The 13,258-nt window shown below is 36.9% G+C and overlaps 1 protein-coding gene across 11 annotated transcripts in view; it reads left to right on the top strand.

Annotated features, from left to right (window-relative positions):
* Nucleotides 1–13,258, top strand: part of elna (elastin a) — a 229,937-nt gene that overhangs the window by 175,619 nt on the left and 41,060 nt on the right. For 9 of the 11 annotated variants that reach the window (XM_059655517.1, XM_059655511.1, XM_059655521.1 and 6 more), the window contains one exon: nucleotides 3,312–3,695. In XM_059655517.1, coding sequence (XP_059511500.1) covers nucleotides 3,312–3,695 — 384 coding nt within the window. The remainder of the gene's footprint in view (nucleotides 1–3,311; nucleotides 3,696–13,258) is intronic. The other 2 variants (XM_059655516.1, XM_059655513.1) reach the window with 2 other exon arrangements.

Here is a 13,258-nt window from a genome sequence, read left to right as displayed (position 1 = left end):
TCTGTCTCATCCCATTTCTGTGCAAATGGAGGTACCCAATACAAAACACAATGAATTTCTGAAGCAAAAGAAAATAACTGCACACTGTTGCTTTAATCACTGATGCAGTGTAGAAACGTTCATGCCTTGCCACTCACAAGTCTGTTAAAAGAACATGCACATGTTCTGAGTAGCTGAGGTTTTCTACTACCATTTTACCATCCTGGCATATTCCTTTCTACTAAAATTTTTTGGACAACATCATGCATTGTTGATTGTCAAAATAAAACAGGCTTCATGACTGTATCAGAAAGTATAAGCCTTCTGCAGTCCATTGAAATGGTCCTATGTTAATCCCCAAATATCTCTTGAATGAAGAATATTTGCATTTTTTGATTTGACTCACTTCAATCAAAACATTCCCACTTGCAGGATCTAGACTGATCATCATCCATTTAAAGACCAAAATTTGTATTTTGTCTTGTATCTGGACAGTAACCCACAGTGATTTATGAGAACCTTGATAAACATGATATATTCAAGTGCAAATAAGTTGGATGTGAACATAGGTGACATGGATAGTAAATTTGCAGATGACACCAAAGTAGGTGATGAAGTGGACAGTGAAGAAGGTTATCTCAGAGTACAATGGGACTTTGATCACATGGCCAATGGGCTGACGAGTGGCAGATGGAGTTTGATTTAGGTAAACGTGAGGTGTTGCATTTTGGTAAGGCGAATCAGAACAGGACTTACACATTTAATGATAGAGCCCTGGGGAAACTTGCCTAACGAGACCTAGGAATGCAGGTGCATAGTTCCTTGAAAGTGGAGTCACGGGTAGACAGAGTGATCAAGGAGTTTGCATACTTGCCTTCATTGGTAAGTGCATTGCATACAGGAGTTAGAATGTCATGTTGCAGCTGTATGGGACATTGGTGAGACCACTTTTAGAATACTGCATACACTTCTGGTTGCCCATCTAAAGAAAAGATATTGTTAAACTCGAGAGGGTTCAGAAAGGATTTACAAGGATGTTGCCAGGATAGGATGGTTTGAGGTATAGGGACAAGCTAAACAGCTAGGGCTTTTCTCCCTGGAGCATCCGAGGCTGAAGGGTAACATTATAGAGATTTATAAAATCATGAGGGACATGGATAGAGTGAATAGCCAAGGTCCTTTTCCCCTGGGTGGTGAAGTCCAAAACCAGAGGGCATAGGTTTACGGTGAGAGGACAAAGATTTAAAAAGGACCTGAGGGTAACATTTTCATGCAGAGAGTGGTGAATGTATGGAACAAACTGCTAAAGAAAGTGGTGGAGTACAATTACAACGTTTAAAAGGCATCTGGGTGGGATCTTCTATGATTGGTGACATTACAAATGTAAGATTTGTGTTTGCCTATGATTAGTTCAAATGTCCTCAGCGCAATTTGAGTAAAACAATGCCGTTACCGTTGCACATATCCACAAATTACGGTTTCCAAATAATTAATTTCCTTTACAGTGCAAGTGCGCAGCGTTGGTAGTGATATGGCAGTTAGCTGTATCATCATGGGGTGAGGCTTCATCAGAAGATAGATGAGCATTTTCAACAAAATATTCAACATTATTGGGGAGGAATAGTGAATTGTGCCAGCGAGGTGAGTTGTGAGGAAGGGCTGTGAGGAGGCTGGTGTATAACATGGTTTCGGTTGACGATGCAGTGCTTTGATACTCCACTCCGTTTACTTTGAGGTGCACCTCTGATCAGGCTTTATGCTGCAAAGTCAGTGTAAAACTAGAGTGAGTATAAGGAACTCTGCCCAGGTCTGTGTGTTTGTAGGTTGTGGGGAGACTCGCACTAAGGTCTTCCAGCTGCCCTCAAAGCCAAGTTCCAGTGTAAAATGGCTCCCTGAAACATCTGATCAAATTGACACTGTCTGTCTCAGCGATCATCTTTTCATTCACTAATGAGGGGATTGGAAGATCTTGACAATTTTTTGGGGAGTCAAAGTTATACACCATAAATCTAAAAGTGACACCAATTAGAAAAGTTAAAATATGAGTAGTTGAGGCAATTAGCATCATGCATTTAAGGAAAAACAGACACAAAAAGCGGAAGAATTTCTGGGCATATTGAAGTTAAGCAAGAGTTTTAAGTGAGTTCTTGTAAATCAGGCTTGCTCATTATGCACAATGGCAGGTAAAATCTGACAGACTTTGGTATGGATAAAAATAATGCAATTATCAGAACTCTAAATAAAATGCTTAGTCAAATTCTGTGTGTTAGCAGAGAATATCAGGGAAAGTGTAAGAACACCTGACTTAAAAAGCTATTTTAGGTTTTTCCAAAACAGAAAACAGTTCTTAGGATATTTTATAAGGATTGAGTCAAGTTCACCCCATGTCTTGGAATATTTTGAGAGTTCACAAATATTAATTTAGTTAAAGAAATATAAGACAGACTTGCCACAGACACACAGAAATTCTTAAGTTCTTAATCACAATTTTCAACATTTGGACATTCACCCAATGGATTTTAGAAGGTAATATTCACATAATTTGAGCAACTTGCATTAATAAGCATAATTTCAAAGAACTTGCTTCTCGAGAGTGCTGTGATTTTGTAATCTTCAGGAATGTGTGTTAATATACCTGTATACAGACTAACTTGCCTGGACTAATACCTTTTCTGAATGGCTCTCATTACAGGTGGAGTTGCTGCATCTAAAGCTGCTAAATATGGAGGTACATCTGACCGCTACTGACCTATACACTGGTCAGTGTCGCTATTAATTTATTATCTTTGAGGATTGAGAAAAGCCACTTCAATTTTAAAAAGAAAGGAATTTTCCTGCTATGTGTAATGGCTTTTTGTGTGAAATATTTCCAAGTTAATGACCTATAATCACTGATTCTTGTAACATCTCATTGATCAATTAGTGTTAATAAGCGATAAGTTCATAAATACCCAGTCATGTCATTTTAGTGATGTTAATGTTGGCAAGAACACTAGAATGCTTCACTCTTCTTTGAATAGTGGTGTTGAACATTTTATATCCATTAAAGCAGGCATATTGACATCTATTGTCTTGTCTAAACGAGAGTACCTCTGGCAATGAAGCATTTTCTCCATCAGACATGGAAAATAATGATAAGATGCAATGTTTATTCTCTCTAAATTACTGAAATTAATGCCTGGAACTAATAAAGAATGAATTCTGTGTTCACATTACTTCATTGTTGATCACAATTTGGCCAATAAATCCAAAGGTTGCATTAAAGCTTATAAAATGTTTTAATTACGTCTAATTTTTATTTCTTTATTATCTCAAACTATGTCTTGGAGCAGGGGTGCAGCCTGGCGTTGGAGTTGGTGTGCAGCCTGGCGTTGGAGTGGGTGTGCAGCCTGGCGTTGGAGTGGGTGTAAAGCCTGGCGTCGGAGTTGGTGTGCAGCCTGGAGTTGGAGTGGGTGTAAAGCCTGGCGTTGGAGTTGGTGTGCAGCCTGGAGTTGGAGTTGGTGTGCAGCCTGGCATCGGAGTGGGTGTGCAGCCTGGCATCGGAGTGGGTGTGCAGCCTGGCGTCGGAGTGGGTGTAAAGCCTGGCGTCGGAGTGGGTGTGCAGCCTGGCATCGGAGTGGGTGTGCAGCCTGGCATCGGAGTGGGTGTGCAGCCTGGCATCGGAGTGGGTGTGCAGCCTGGCATCGGAGTGGGTGTGCAGCCTGGCATCGGAGTGGGTAAATTATTATCTTTTAAAGACATTTTTGTCCATTATACTCTTTTTGTTAAGTGTATAAACTTATCTGATTCTGATTCTGTGAAAATTGAGGTATCAGCACAGATTGAAATTAATATAAAAGTAACTGCAGCTGGGTACATGCATCAAAGATACAGTATGCAAGGGTTAATGGATTATAGCTTATAAGTCTACAAAAGAACATATTCGTTTTCTGAATGGCTGAGGCTTTCCACTCTTGGATATTCCTTTCCATTAAAATGAATTGAAAGTAGAGTAACATAATTGTGATGTCAGGTATGGTGGTACTTTAGATCGCTCAATTAATAACACTGTAAGGGTACAAAAACTGGATTTTAAGAAGAATTCTTTCATTTTCTGCAATCAAGCAAAGGAGACAGTTCGTCAATCCCTAAAGGTCTGTTCAGTGTAGAATAGTTGTATCTGGCGATTCACTCACATTAATCAAAAATTCCCATTTGCAAGTAAAGAATTAAGAATTTGGGTTTTGTGCTGAAGCCAATAGATCCCAAACATGGAAATAAAAGACTTCCCATATTGAGTTGATAGATCCTTGATATCTATGATAAATTCAATTGAAGGAAGATCCCTAAAATACTTCAGGGTTTTCTAAGTTCCTTGTTCATAGAAGATTGATAGCTTTTTTTGTGTTGTTATAATCATAAGTTTGGTTTAGCTAAGTTTGAATAGATAAACAAATCTAAAATTTCAGAGTTATTTTCATCCGTTAGTTCCATCTTCCTACATCAGGGTGTATGCAAGATGATGCTATCCCATTTTTCTCCACCATGGATATGAATATTACTGAAATAAAGGAAGATAGGAGTATGGGCTAGCCTTTTGAGCTAGCTAAAATATTCTAGATTATGGCTGATCACCTTTCCCAATAACCTGGATGTTGTTAGAACCTAGAAATCTATCAAAATCTCTGTCGTCAGTATCCTTAATGTCAAAGTTTCATCAGCCTTCTTTTGGAAGAGAGATTTACTATTCTTAGTGAAGAAATTTCTCTTTATCTCAAATGTAAAGGCCTGCCCTATGTGCTGATATAGTGTCTCCTGGTTGTAAACTTCTTTTCCTCCCACTCCACCTAAATTCCAGAGAAACATTCTTATTGCACCCAAATATTATTGAATTTTATATGTTTCAGTAGGCTTATCTGTAATTTTTCTTTACTCTAGTCAATACAAGCCTATCTCCTCGATCGCTACTCTAAGGGCAGTTCTACCACTCACGTAATAATCTAGCGAACTATTGCTGCAAACCCTCCATGCCAATATATCCTTCCTTTCATAAGAGGGTTCTAAACGGTACACAATATTCCAGATGCAGTCTAACAAAGAGACTGTACAACTTCAAGACATCTTTATTCCTGTACTCAAATACTTTTGTGATAAATGCCTGTATACGAATTGTGTTTCTAACTGCTTAAGAACTACATTTTAGCTTTCAGTGATTTATGGAACAAGTACACCAAAAGTCATTAGACAAAACACTTCATAATTTCTCACCAGGTCTGTAGCTTTGTTCCTCCCACCAAAATGAATACATGCGTTATGTACATTATATTCCATCCTCTACATGTATTGATCTAAATTCTCCACATTTGGTGTTTCCAAAGCCATGGGATACTATCATCAAGGACTTCACCGGAGCCATTTAGGGGAACTTTCAGTATCACTGTAATACCCAACAGCAGTGTTTTCTAGTATTGGAACGTGTAGACCAATATTTATATTTGTGGGAGAGTCCAATATTAGAGAGCATAAAAACAAAATCATCCCTAATGAGTCTAATAGGGAATTCAGGATTTTACCAAAAGCATGGTCAAAATGTTTTATCGCTCCCATAGTAAATTGTTACGGAAATTCATATAAATCCATTTAAGGAAAATAAAAAGTTATAATCAGGGAAGGAGGGGTCAGATAGATAACCTGTTTTCCTACCCACATTTGACTGTAAGAGGTTTTTTTGATTTGGATAAACTTTGCAATTCATTGAGTATTTGTCTATTGATGCACTATGATCATAAAATAAAAAGAAAGGATTTACTCCATTCTTTTAAAGACACTTCTTTTATTGTACTTAAAAAATAATGAATACGTTCCCACTGTCATATTTGCTATAGTCTAATCAGGTCTTTGTTTAGCAAGACCTCCCTATTTTTGTAATCCATTCCTCTGATATAAAAGCCAACATTAATTTGCTTTCCTTGTTACTTGCTGAACTTCAATGCTAACTTTTGTGATTCGGGGCATGAGTGCCCCGAAGTCCCTCTGTGCTGCAGCTTTTTAGAGTCTTTCTCTATTTAAATAATATTCAGGTTTTGAATTCTTCCTGTGTAGTTGCTAATCCCACATTTATCTGATCAAACCGCCAATGTTTTACCCACTGGCTAAACCTGTCTTTAGCTTTTTGTAAGTTTCATGTATCATCCTCACTATCTGGCTTCCCACCTATTTTTGTGTCATCCGTAAACTTAGCAATAGTACATTCACTTCTGTCATGCAATTGTAAGTAATTGTGGCCCTAACATAATCCCTGTGGAATTATACTAATTACAGGTTGTCATCCTGAAAATACCACATTTAGCCCAACTCTCTGTTTTGAATTAGCTAGCCAATCCTCCATCCATGAAAATATGCTACCTCAACACCATACAGTCTTAGTTCATGAAATACCCTCATGTGCAGTATTGTTCAAATGTCTTTTGGAAATTCAAATAGATTACATATATTGGTTCCCCTTTATTTACTTTGCTTGTTACCTCCTGGAAAGAATTGTAATAAAATTGTCAAACATGATTTTTCCTTTATTAATTCCCTTGCCTGATTATTATTGTGTGTTCCTGATCGCTCTGCTACTATATCCTTTATAATAGATTAACATTTTCCCAATAACGGATGTTAAGCAAAGTGGCCTACAGCTACCTTTTTTTTTCCTTTCCTTTTTCAAATAAAAATGTTACATTGGCAGTTTTTCACTCTTCTGGGTCTTTCCCTCAATGTAAGCAATCCTGGAAGATTATTGCCAGTGCATCCACTATCTGTGTAGCTACTTCTTTAAAATCCTAGGATGCCCACCAAGTCCAGCAGACTTATAAGCCTTTAGCACCACTATTTTCCCAGTACATTTTATCTGGTGATGGTTATTATGTTTCTTTCATTACTCCCGCAGCTTTATTACTTAATATTATTGTAATGTTATTACTATTTTTCACCGTGAAGACTAACACAGTATTTGTTCATATCCTTTACCATTTTCTGGATACACATTATTATTTCCACATCCTCATTATCTAAAGCATCCATATTCACTGTTGCTTTTCATTTTTAAAGAAGCTCTTACTATCTGTTTATTTTTATGATACTTGCTGGTTTGTACCCATGGTTTATGCCTCCCCTCTTTATTGCATTCAATAACCAACTATTTTTGGCTATCAGATTTTCCCAGTGCTCTGAAATTACGATTGATCTTTGCAGCATTGTATACTTTTTCTTTCCTTATCATATTGTCTTTAACTTCTCTGGTTATCTGTGATTAACTCATCCTGTTCCAAAAATCATTCTTCCTTACTGGTAGATATCTTTTTCTTTGAGTCATGAAGTTAAAAAAAATGTCATTATTCATCACCCATCTTTCCTACTAAATCCCTTTCCATTCCACTGCAGCCAACTCTGTGTTCGTGCCTGTTGTCATTGTCTTTATTTAAATTTAACACAGTTGTTTCTGATCCACATTTCTCACTCTCACACTGAATCTAAATTCTACAGTGTTATTATTAGACCATTTATTAAACCTGCTTCATTACACATGACCAGATTCAAAATAGCCTGATCGCTGATTCCATCTAAAGTCATTGTACTAGAAAATTATCCCAAACATGCTCTATTAATTCTTCCTCATGGCTACCTGTTGCCCATTGATTGTCCAGAAATATATGAAGATTGAAGTCACCCATGATTCATGTATTGTCTTTTTTTACATGTCTGTATTATTTTCTGATTTATTCTGTATCAGTCCATTTGTTGTTAAGGGGTCTCTACACTACTCTCACCAATGTCTTCAGCCCCTTGTTATTTGTTACTTCCAACCACAAAGATTCTACATCATCCAATCCAAGATCATTTCTAAAATCAAGGAGATGCATTGTAAATTAAGCACAAACTTTATTAAATTTGAAGGCTGTGCATCAGTCCCCACCACACAAACGTGGCATGTTCTTGTAAGTGATACCTGTCCACCCCACAGTGCTTGATATGACATCTGGTAGGCATTACAGCAAGTGAGCACACATTGTAATGACTGTGTTGCCACTTACAGTACTTAAGAACTTCTTTGGGTAAGCTACAACGTCAGGGTAAAATACTTTGATTTGGAAACTACTAGTAAGTGCTTGTAATATTTTTAAAATGCAGTTCTTATTTTGAATAGGTTCAGAGATAGTGAGAACTGCTAATGCTGGAGAATCTGAGATAACTAGGTGTAGAGCTGGATGAACATATCAGGCCAAGCAGCATCAGAGGAGCAGGAAAGCTGGTGTTTCAGGTTTGGCCTCTTCTTCTGAAAATTTCATTTCATTGGCCTGCTGTGTTCATCTAGCTCTACACATCTTATTTTTAATACTTCTTTTTGATGTTAAAACTAAACTAAGCTTCTCATCTTACTACCTTCAAAATCCCTCCCCTCAAACACACCTGAAGTCAGAGATCTCATTCTTTAATCTTACATCTAGAGATTGGGTATCATTCAAGTCCATTTGGACTGCACCTGTCCTACATTGGATGAGCAATCTAATCCGTTCTACCTATGATCAACTACCATTCTCACCACCACTGTCAAACCAAGAAACCACTCTAAGCTGTGACATAGCCCCAATCCTTACCACTAATTGGAAACAAAGCCTGTCAGTCAGATGGACATGCAGATAATGGGTCTGATCAGGACAAGATGCATGTTGTGGATACTGTCATGTAAGGGCTTCAGAACTCTGGCGTAAGCTTGTGATGATGTCATTGAGCTGCACATCACTCAGCTTTAATAACATAAGTTTGGCTATTGCAGCATACACTACATTTAGAATGAAAGAGACTTGAGTACATATGAACATAAACACAGAGAATCAAAACAGCTCCATTTGCATTTTTTGTAGCCTGATACACTCAGTTAGTTAAAATTTAGAATTTTGTGATGAGTTTTGAGAGTTACCAATAGTTCTCAAAGTATGGAAATGGAGGATTGCCTATAACTTACTACAGTTTTGATATACCATAACTACAAGTTCAAGACGATCTAAAAGACTAAAGTACAAAAAAACTATAAACAAATGATTAAGGTTCATAGTTAACTTAAAACTGGTAATAACAACATTCTACATTACTCCCCTTTGTCTTGTTGCATTCATCTGTTGGAATTTGATGAGTCCAAAGGTATGACAAATGGAATATGTCCATGATTGTCCCTCATTACATCAAACTTTCACTTTCAGCTCCACTGACCATGTCCTAGCAAACCAGTTTCAAAGTCTTCATCTTCATTTTCAAATGCCACTTGCAAGAAAGATACATATGAAATTCCTCCGGCATAAAAGTTAAAATCCCAGAATGTTAGTTTGAAAATCAAATCTGCTTTTAAAAATTTGGAACTTGTCCCAAAAACACATCAAGTTCACTGCTGTATTTCAGAGAAATAAACCTGATTTTATTCCTGATCTGCTAAAGTATGATTGCAGTCCCACTCCAGTTTCGTTCAGAAATTACCTAGCAAGCCATTCAATTCTGCTGGTACCTTCTCTTAGGCACAAGATAGAAACGATAAGTTTGGCTTTCACTTTCATCCATCAACAACCAATAATGAGTCATCATACTCTGCACTTTAAGAATTCTTTCCAAGCCACTCAGACTTGTTATCTAAATTGGGTTCTGGGTACCAACCACTGGCAGCTGTTCTTTGCTGTTCACTGTAATGAACATTTCTTTCTATGTTGATTCTGTGCCACTGTCTAATTACCGGTGATAGGTGATAGATCACTAGAGAGCTTTAACCAATAAAGGTGTTTATTTTGGCTAACAAATTATAGGTTATGCCTGAGAACAATGGATACAATTAACATTAATCAGTCATACATTGTTATAACCATCAGGGACCAGTTATGTACCCCTAAAAGCAAAGCGATGCGGATGCTGGAAATCTGAAGTAAAAACAAAGTGCTGGAGAAACTCAGCAGGGGGTCTGGTGGTATCTGTAGAGAGAGAAAAAGAGTTAATGTTTTAAGCCTGATGTGTCTTCTCCAGAACTGTAGGTTTAATTGTCACATAACATAGTTTGATATATCTGCAACATTGTATCTAAAAGTTCTGACCATAGCAGGTAAGACTGATCTGTTCCAGAATTCCTGCAACAACAAGCAATTTTTGCAGCAGTGGTAATTCTGCTAATCAAACAAAGTTTGAAGCTTTTGTTTTCAAAACCTGTTTATTTTATCTACTATTGGAATGTGACGAGACTGACAAGCCAGTATTATTAATCAAGCACAATTAGGGATTTAAAATGATTGCCTTACCTGTGATGTTTACGCCACATGAGCTGAATAAATTTCAGTGGTATTCAGTATCAAATATGTAGAGCATGACTGGATCTTCTGACAAAGACAATTAGTATCAACTACCTTTCTCCTAACTATCACATTAACAAGTACCATGAAAAGACATTTAAATTCAAACTTGGTTCAACTTTCCAAAATAATTTTTAACAAAAAATCGCCTTCCTAAAAGACACCTAATTTTTTTTGGGCAGGCATTTCTCTTTGTAACACTGTTCGACATTTGGTGACTTGATTCAATCATTTTATCTTTTAAAAATTGTCTGGGAAATAATTCCACAGAGGCCAATATTTCATCACCCAGTCAGTCTTTATTTAAACCTGGAGAATCTTTGACAATGACCCAGCTTCCTCAGAGCCAGCTGTCAGAGTGAACAGACTTCTGACACTCCGTATCAGTGAGCCAAGGCTCCCAGACTGGACTAGATTAACAGCCCTTAACAATAAAAAAACTCATATTCTATGAGGTCCACCTAGCTGACCTCATTGCAGTCACTTCAATTTACTTTTGAACTTCACTCCCTTACCATACCGAATGCATCTATGACTGTATATGAGACTAGTTCAGTTCCAGAAACTTGGTCAGCATGGACAAATTGCGTCAAAGAGCCTGTTTCCAATCTGCATGCTTTTATGACTTACAAATAGTTTGGTCAATTCTCACCCTTTTCTCTGCAATACAATTTATTGAGTGAACAACTGTCCCACAGAGAACAGTTAACCACATAATATTCTGTATGCACATTTTTTATATCAGATTTCCTTCAGAATATTAGACATGTACACCTGCATATTTATTGTTTCTATTTATGTCAGTGTTACAACATCTAGGGTACTTTTAACTACATTTTTAAAAAATGTATTTGTTTCCCAGGGCAACATGCATTATTATTTCCTGTCAAAAATATGACAAACTCTGCAGCACTAAAATGCTTCCCTGGATGACTGGCAGATTAAACATTGCTGAAAATAAGTAATTTCTCATGTGCGGATCATCTAAGATAGGAAATGTGATGCGTTTCTCTGAATTTAATTTCTTTAATATTTTATTTGTTTTCAGAACATCCTCAAATGTACCCTATTTTAAGATGATGCACAGCTCTGTTAGGTGAAAACTGAGACTGGGTCTGGTCTGAGGGCAGACTGATCCATTCCATTTCTGATTTGCTCTGTTTCAACCTGTCTTGTAAATTTGTCAATAGCCACAAAAACTTCTCAACAATAAGGGTTTCTAATTCTCATTCTCTCCTTCCATGCCTTGCCAAGTAATTCACATTGAAATTTTCTGCCTGAAAGAAATCTTAATTTCCAATCTTTGCTTTCAGGAAACCTTTCTATGTTATCACAGTTAATGGAACCCAAGCTGGGATGGTAAAATAGCAACAAGACTTAACTTTTCTTTGTGGAAATTGATTCTTCATTCTTATAGTTTTCATCCAACATTCCATTATTTTAACTAATTCAAATTTGAAGTTCTTAAGGACAATTAATGTCAATCACCTGTTTCTTTTAACCTTAACAATGCCACGAACAAAGCTTAACAACATGATTGACAAGACACGAACAAGCAAGAGCATAAGGAGTGTTTACTGGTGGCCTTTTTGTTTTGCAGAGGTAGTGTCCTGCCCCTGGGCCAAGAGACCCAGGTTCAAATTCCATCTTCTCCAGAGGTGTCTAGTTACATGTCTGAACAGGTTGGACTGGGGGGGGGTGGGGGGGTGGTGGGAGGGTAGAAAATAAAGGACTGTTTGCTTTGTATATGGCACCTGCAACTCCAGAGGTTCTACTTTGCTAATATCACACCTTGATCCTTCCAGTTCTTACATTTGAAAATATGTGGTAATTTCTTTGCTCATTTGGAATGAAATCAATAAGGTCCATCATCTTGATCAAATCTAGAAATCAGCCAATATGTTAAAGAATGAGTATCTTACACTATTTACATGCATGGATTCTTGAACATTTACGAGTATTTACAAAATATTAATGTATCACACACTGATGATCACATTTCACTTTATTGCATCACACATTACAGAATTTTGTGCGTAAACATGAAGATAAACTCACTGCCCTTGAAGTTTAACTATTGCTTGTCCAGCTTTTCTTAGAAACCTAGATAGCTTGTTGCCCTCAAATTGAAAATTATAGGGACAATAAATTGATCAATTTCTTCCATTCTACCTCAAACTTCAAAAGGTCCAATTGAGGTGAACTTCATCCTGCAACCATAAAGCAGGATTCTTTTAATTCAGAAGGGAGATAGAGCAAACCCATAAACTATAGATAGTTAATTTAACATGGATTATAGGAAACAGAATTAAATTTTTTTTCAAAAGATGTAATAAGAAAAACATGTAGAAACAGAAAGAGATAATATTGAATGTTCAGTACAGCTGTCAAATAGTAGATCATGTTTGAACAACATTGAGGGTTATTTGAATAAGTAACAGAAAGACCAGACAAGAATAATACAGTAGATAAAATGTACGTATATTTTCAAGGTTTTTGCTAAGGTAATGCATTGTAGACATGTGAGTAAGATTGAATGACGCAGAATTGGAAAAATAATAGATAATACTGGAGACAAAGTTGAAAGTAGAGTGTAGGGGTTAATGTTGTTGCTGAAATGGAAAAAAGTGTCAAATGATATTCCAGAAGTCTCATTATTGGGAACAGTGTTGTTCATGATTTACATGAGCAATCTGGAGTCAGGAAACAGGAGCGGACATCAAATCAGTGATTTATATTAATATTGAGGAACACTGTGAAAAATTGTAAATCAATGGTAATAGACTTGCAAAAAGGGCATATCATTGTGAAATTTATTTCAGTTAAGATAAATGGAAGGTCACTCAGTAAGAAGAATAAAGAGGTCACTCTCTGGAAATAAGAATACAAGTGGGTTAGAAAGCAGAACGATCTCAAAGTACAGATGAGCA

The sequence above is a fragment of the Stegostoma tigrinum genome, chromosome 27 (assembly GCF_030684315.1).
Source record: "Stegostoma tigrinum isolate sSteTig4 chromosome 27, sSteTig4.hap1, whole genome shotgun sequence".
NCBI classification, from domain to species: domain Eukaryota; kingdom Metazoa; phylum Chordata; class Chondrichthyes; order Orectolobiformes; family Stegostomatidae; genus Stegostoma; species Stegostoma tigrinum.
This window is presented reverse-complemented; position numbering and strand designations above follow the sequence as displayed.